Here is a 7,251-nt window from a genome sequence, read left to right as displayed (position 1 = left end):
GATTTGATTTTTATGATAATAAAAGAATGAATAGTCCTGATTATGACACTATAGATTAAAATGATGCCACGTCAATAAGGTACGATGAAAGTATTACCCTCTTCCTGTCGAGAATGAAGGAAACCTCTATCATTAATTTAGCAAGTCTCATAAAATAGACACTAATATTACGATTTAATGATATTTCTTATCACTTATAAGCGAGAAGTTTGGTTTCAACTTTTGTGAATTGCAAGTATGGTATCACATTACTATAACGGACTTATTATGTGGCTTAGCTAGCCTAAATCCTCTATATCAAACGAGACCTTAGTGTGAAATATCTTGTATATAAGAAAATGGTGTTGCTATCCACAAACACCCTTTAACCTTCTACACACACCTCAATTTCGGTTTTTAGAGATCAAATGAAATAAAAAAGATTAAAGGACAAAAATTAACAAATAAGATCTTGAAGGTAAAAAGAAGTGTGGAACCTCCCCAAAAAACATTGTAAAAGTCCAACGGCCGTCTATTTACAATATCATTGTTTTTTTTTTTTGGGTAAACAATATCATTGTTTTTGTAAACATTAACATCATAAAATATAACAAAGCATTTATAGGCTTATAGCAGAAAAATCTTATTATAAAATTCAAACACGTAAACAGACATCTTTTATCTTTCTTTAGCTTAACGTGAAGAGAGAGAGAGAGAGAGAGAGAGAGTCTTGATGAAAACAAAAAAAATAGGAGGAGAGGAGGTGATGAGTCTGTCGGATGACGGTTGAAGTTGGAAATGCAGAAAGCCAGAGAGAGAGAGAGAGAGAGAGAGAGAGAGAGAGAGAGAGGGAAGTGGAAAGCAACGCAACTTAATATTTTCTTCAGTTGAAAGCTTTCCTCCCGAGTCTTCATCCTCGTTGTCAATGCAAATTGCAAATCACCAGTCACTTTCACCATAAAATCTCTCACATCCTTTGCTTTTATTTTTCATCTCTATTTCCATATTTTTTACATTAATTTTCCATTATTCTTCTTATTCTTCAAGGTTTTCCACCTCCCATTTGAGATTTTTCTTTCTGGGCTTCTTGCCATTAATTCAGTTTCATGTTAAAGATTTGAAATTTATATATAGTTGCTCTCTGCTCAGCCCAAAAGCATAAAGCTTCCATTTTTTTTTTCTCAAGTTTTTTCAGGTACCCTCTCTCTCTCTCTCTCTCTCTCTCTGTCTAAGTTTCTTCAGTTTACTTGATATTTGTGAAATTTGAAATCTTGGGTATGCAAGTTTTTGTTACATGGTCATATTTTTGGTTTGATTTCTGGACAAGAATTTCAGTGGAAAAACTTTCCATAGAAACAAACAGAAGATACCTGTTTATACAAAATTTAATTACTACTTTAGCTAATCAAGAGCTAATCACAGTTGGAGGCAGCTAGCTAGCAAGAATTGAGGTAATACATGGTAGAAGATATTTTGACTTGAATTTCCTCGTTTTCCTGTTTTTATTCCTTAATTTTTAATGTAACTGCTGAAAAAGTGAAAATTTATTTACTTGTTTCAAATTTTAAGGTAAAAGAGTTCGTGGGGATTTGAAATTTTTTTTTTTTTTTTTTTAATCTCTGAATAAACAAATCCCTATTGTTATGAATTGTTGAAAAAACACTCACATGGTGGGACACAGAAAATTTAGGACACAAACATAGACTATTGGTGCAGGCTGCACCTACATCACAATCATATATTTATAGAAGATCAGATCAGGGTCCGCAATTGTCGACTTCGAACATATTTATGTGTGTGTGTATATGTATGTATATATACATACATATATATATATGTTTATATGCTATTTCTTCTTGGTTAAGTTCATGTCATTCTTTGTGTGTTTATATGCAACCCAAGAGAAAAATAACTGCATTCTTATTGGGGTCACTGGGTTTGAAATGACTAAAACTTGTATGTTATATACTTGGGTGTTCGTCCTTGCACAATCTCTAGTTTGGTGATGTAAATTTGGTGTTATTTTCTATAGCCAAGCTCTCCCAATTTCACTCATCATGGCAAGGATGGCATCGCCAAGAAGCCCTATGCCGAGAAGTCCTATGCCGAAGAGCCCTATGCCAAAGAGCCCTATGGTTTGCGAAAAGTACGAGACAGGATGCATGTGGCATTTATATGGCCTTTTTAACTTTCGTCAAGGTCATTCGAATAAGAAGCTGCTTTCACACAGGAGGCATTTAAAGAGAATTGGTAAGGATTTTTCAATCATATTGCATAATCACAAATACAAGTTCCTAAGAACTTTGTTTACTCACCCGGTTGCTACATTTTTATAAATTACCGCATGCACAACTGTGAATTGAACGTTGTTTAATTATTTCTGGTTTCAGTTGGTCATTTGCAAACTGGTGATAGACTTATTGAGTAACGAAAAGTACCGAATAAGACATACTCCGAATTTTTTATTTTTTCCTGCAGTACTGAAGAGATTCATAATTTTTCTTTGTATGCAGATGATGGAAATTTAAGGACCAAGCTTGATTTGCCTAACAAAATACATGAGAAGTGCGAAAACATGGATGTAAGTTCCACCGGTCTACTTTTACAATCAAACTTGGTTTCACGTACCTGAATGTTTGTTCAAAGGACCGATTCTTATGATTCCTGATGTCTGCTAGTTTTTCTGTTTCGACTCTTCTGAGTTCTGTGCGTGTGTGTGTGTATATACATTGCCAATATGCTATTTGATCAATTACGGGAGTACTATGCAAGAGAAACAAATGTAACCGATATATTAATAGGCTCTTCAAAGCATCTGGGAGAAATATTAATGGTAGACAAAATTTCGGAGTTTGAGAACATTCATGGTTTGACAAAGTTTCCTTCATTTTTTGTTCTGTTTTCTTTAATATTCTCTCACACAGCTGACTGCTGACATAGTATACGCTAAAGCAAATTAGCTGATTTGCAACTTCAATTGTTCCAGGACGGAATGAAGAACAAAACTCAAACAGTTGATTCTGATATGGCAAGTAAAAGAAAGCTTAAGGGGGAAGAGTTGTCCACTGAGCTGCGGTTGAATAAGAACATTGCCGCTGATGAAGTGAAACATCTGCAATCTGATTCTAAATTTGTTGGTCCATTACCAAAGAATAATGGAAAGACCAGCAATAATCGTCAGAGATCTCATGATATACCTCTTCATGGTCTGAAGAATGACACTAAGCATCGAAAACCTTCTAATTCAACTTCAGCGGAAAAACCTTTAAATAAGCTCAGCTCAGCAGCATTGCCGGAAGTATTAAGCAAGGAGGAGCATAGAAAAAAGCGACGAGGATGTGGCTGTAAAAGTATTGATTACGTTAAGTATGGCCAGATTAATGAAAATAATCATCTGCCGGTACAGATGAATGCAGCGGATGCCATCATAAGTCAGAAATTCATTGATGGGGTGAACCACCAGTCTAAACAATTATCAGATGCGTTGCAGATTTTGAATTCGAATAAAGAATTGTTTGTAGAACTCCTACAAGACCCGAATTCTCTGATAGTTAAACACATCGAGGACCCCCGAGAATCTCAGACAAGAAAACATCAGAGTAAATCTGTCTGTGAAGAGAACATTTCTGAATGTAGGACAAGTAAAGCAAGGCAATCTAAAGGTCCTCCCGGCATTCACAATTTAAATTCCTCTGATTTTTACCTATCTCAGGAAAGTAGTGATTCTGAATTTGCAGAGAGAATAGTAGTTTTAACAGCTGGCCCACCAAGATTTCAAAATTCTTCCGACGGTATCTATTCTTGCTCCTCTATGCAATCTTATTATAGCTTTAACAAAGATGGGGAAAGTCAGAGGCCTGCAATTTTTTCCCTCAGCCGTATGAAGAGGAAACTGAGACGTGCTATAGGGGTAAGCAGCAAAGAGCAGGACTCGAAAACAATCAATGGTACACTTCAAATATCTCCTTGCCAAGGCTCAGAAGACTCTAAAGGAAAAGGTGTCAAAATCATGAGAAGAAATTCGCCTAGCACCAATAATTCTGCTGACAGTGGAGTAGTTAGCAAGTCTTCTTTTGATACTGAGAACAGAAACAACACAGGCAAGGTGAATGAATGTGAATCAAGCATTGGATGTGCAACTGCATCAACCAGTGGAACTGGCCTTCAAAACCCAAACATTTCACTTGTTAGCCAACCAAAGAAAAAGACTTTTGCGCAGTCTTTGGAACATCTGTCAGAATTGTTACTGAAGGGAAACAAGGATAAGAACAACTTTGTAAGACGGACACCAAAAACCTGCGAAGGGGTGGCATCATTTCCTGAGGATGACTTTTTGCCTACACGCAGTCCGGAGAGGGACTGGGAAAATACATTTGTTGATGAACCAATGCGATTTTCACCCTACAGCAATTACCAACTGGTATATGAGAACAAGTCTAGGCTTCAGAAAGAAAAGAAAACCTGCTACTTGACTCCACTGAGGCAGGACGTAGAGGCCATGCCTGAGAATAAGAAACTTGATGATCAATTGCAAGTTCTTGATATACTGCAAAATATTGACATCAAAGGGCTGGGAGATAATTCAAGGCCTAAAGGTATGGAGTTAGTAATTACATATTTTTCATTATTTGATATTTACTTATGTTCTATTTTCTTAGCTAATAATCAATCTTCTGCAGGCTGTGTCCAAATTTTAGAGAATAATTCCACCATGCACCGAGGAGAAGCAAATTCCTTAGAATTTCCCTCTGAATCGGACAGCACAGACAAATTAACTACCATAGAAGTCAAGGATACTATCCAATCAGGGGAAACTAGTTCTTTGGAAGTTCTATCCAAACCAGAGAACACGGAGAAGACCAATACCATAGAGACTACTGATGCTACATACCAAGGAGAAACTAATCATTTTGAGGATCAGCCATTAACATCTTCACCAGATGTTTTCTCATCAACTCCAAGTATTCAGAGGGTGGAAGATTCTGATAACATCAAAGGTAAACGAGAGCAGCCAAGTCCAGTTTCTGTACTTGAGCAGTATTTTGTAGACGCCACCAGTCCCGCAAGCACCATATTTGAACCTGGTAAGCCTTCACCAAGACCTACCATTTTTCCTTTCTTTTTCTTTTCCCCTATCCACTTCATGTGAGTCTGACTGAGGTAAACCATGCATCCATTTCTGCAGCTGAAGAGCACCATTCTCATTCTCTTACGAGGTCCCATTTGGACCCTGAAACTTCTTCTTTGAGGGAACACCAAGTTATCTCTGAGTACATTAAGGCAGTGTTGCAAGCTTCCACCCCAAATTGGAATGAGCTCTCACTGATGCCCCATTCATCAGATCAACTGCTTGATCCATTCTTGTTTGATGCAGTAAAGTTACAGGCTAACCAATTCAATAGTGATTGGATGCTGTTCTTTGACTGTATAAATGAAGTCCTTGACGGGGTATATCATACTCATCTTCCATGCTCCCCTTGGGTGTCATTTATCAAGCCAATTGCCTCAAGACAATTTTCCGAGAATGCTGTGATTCATGAGGTGATGAAGTCTGTTGATTGGTACCTCTTACCGCATTCATTGCCACAGACATTGCAACAAATTGTTGAAAAGGACATAGCATGCTCTGGGGCATGGCTAGATCTCCGGAATGATTCTGAGGAGGTCATTTTTAAGATGGTAGAAGGCGTTTTAGAAGAATTGATCATGGAAACCATATTTTAACAACCCTTCAGAAAATTTATATTGCCACTATATATTAGCTTTGGTCTGAGTTGGACCAAGGTAATTTGGCAAGCTCAGGCAGGTTAGAAGAACTGGTTTCAAGCCACTTGAGTAATGTCTTATGACTCCTTGAACAAACATGCAAAAACAAGGTTACTACGTGTGGAGCTGGATCAAGGAACTTCTTTTCTAACGTGCATAAGATCGGTATGAAGTACCCTTGGATCAAATTTTGAGTATACTCTGTATAGTTTATATCAAACCTCTTGTAGCTACTAGCTATTTGTGTCATTTTATTCTGTAAGGGGACGTCAATGTATATATCAAGCAAGATAACAAGCCTTATGCTTTGTCTATGGTCTAGTGTCGACGGAATAAGCCAACAATGTATTTCAAACTAGCTAACAAAACAAAGTGAAGAAAGGAATCATATAAAAGGCTGAGTTGTCCATGTATTCATTGCTTCCGTTCAATAGTGTCGTTTAATTTTCTTAGATTGACACTCTTTAGGATACCTATTAATGCATCAGAAACTTAAACCTGTTATTCATGAACACCTGCTAGTCTGGGTATATGTACAACTACAAACTGTACGATTCTGTGGACGAGAGCTTAATTACTGAATGCTAGAGTTTTCTAAATTAGAAACCTTTTTTGGGTAAATGAATAAGAACCCTATTCTTTCTTTTGGTAAGCAAACTCGGAACCCATCAATGTTTCCATGTATGAGAGGTACTTATTGCTGACAAATGGTACTAATAGTTTCTGTACATTTAACTTCATGTTGAATAGGAAAATTAGGTAAGTTGAACACTAATTGTTAGGGCTCTGTTATATAATAGCCTGCTTTCATATTACACCAAAACTCAGAAGTACATACGCTACCTCGTTCTAACTCTGAAGCCTCAAACTCGTATTGTTGACCATTCTATTTTTCTTTGCCCCCCACTATAATGTGCTCCCGATCATACCATATTATTGCCGTTCCCTTTCACATTTTGGGAAATCGTACTGCACGCAGATGGCGACCAGGATTTGTACAAGTTAGCTCTGAGGTTGGTCGTGATCGGAACACAGTCCCAAACAAAGTTTGACACACAATATTTGTGCCAAATCACAAGTGTTAAGGGCATTGGCCGAAACAAGTATCATCTGCAATTGTATATCCACTATCCCCCTAATTTTGGTAATAGCCATTTAACTCTTCACTTCTCATATTATGTACATGCGATATCTTAAAAGGCCATTCAAAAATGGGTTTTTATGACAAATGATCCTTGAGACGGCTTTCCTTTACTGTGTTTCTGTCAGACGTTGTTAGCCCTGAGTTGGCTTTCTGTACTTCCCTTGGCTGCGGCCCTTGTAATCATATGTTCCGGACAAGTGAAATACCGACATGTACCAAGTCTAATTAAACTGAGGTTTTGGAACCTTATCTTTTCCGAACAAGTGAAACACTGATACGTGTACGAGGATTGATTATATTTACATTTCTTGAAACTCAAGTTAAGTCTCACGTAATTTCCTTCGAACTTGAATTTTGACACT

The 7,251-nt window shown here is 37.3% G+C and overlaps 1 protein-coding gene across 2 annotated transcripts; it reads left to right on the top strand.

Moving 5' to 3' along the window:
• The first annotated feature begins 667 nt into the window (after nt 1-667).
• LOC103963857 lies at nt 668-6,053 on the top strand. Of its 2 annotated transcripts, none has more exons than XM_009376710.3 (6): nt 668-1,174; nt 2,012-2,229; nt 2,493-2,560; nt 2,966-4,574; nt 4,659-5,063; nt 5,165-6,053. In XM_009376710.3, exons 2-6 carry the CDS (start codon nt 2,037-2,039, stop codon nt 5,701-5,703), a joined length of 2,814 nt encoding a protein of 937 aa, XP_009374985.2. In that variant the 5' UTR covers nt 668-1,174; nt 2,012-2,036; the 3' UTR covers nt 5,704-6,053. The 2 variants fall into 2 exon arrangements, with proteins under 2 accessions (XP_009374985.2, XP_018507059.2); XM_018651543.2 differs by lacking the exon at nt 668-1,174 and adding an exon at nt 1,221-1,430.
• Nucleotides 6,054-7,251: the final 1,198 nt, after the last annotated feature.

Source organism: the organism of the source record quoted next, unplaced genomic scaffold (assembly GCF_019419815.1).
Source record: "Pyrus x bretschneideri cultivar Hongxiangsu unplaced genomic scaffold, Pyrus_bretschneideri_v1 Contig3, whole genome shotgun sequence".
In the NCBI taxonomy this organism is placed as follows: domain Eukaryota; kingdom Viridiplantae; phylum Streptophyta; class Magnoliopsida; order Rosales; family Rosaceae; genus Pyrus; species Pyrus x bretschneideri.
This window is presented reverse-complemented; position numbering and strand designations above follow the sequence as displayed.

What these genes read in the sequence shown, in the direction of transcription:
- LOC103963857 (XM_009376710.3), top strand. Translation starts at nt 2,037, where the DNA reads ATGGCAAGGATGGCATCGCCAAGAAGCCCTATGCCGAGAAGTCCTATG. An exon ending in AGAAGTGCGAAAACATGGAT is followed by an intron (nt 2,561 to 2,965) that starts GTAAGTTCCACC and finishes CAATTGTTCCAG; the next exon opens with GACGGAATGAAGAACAAAAC. An exon ending in AAGCACCATATTTGAACCTG is followed by an intron (nt 5,064 to 5,164) that starts GTAAGCCTTCAC and finishes CCATTTCTGCAG; the next exon opens with CTGAAGAGCACCATTCTCAT.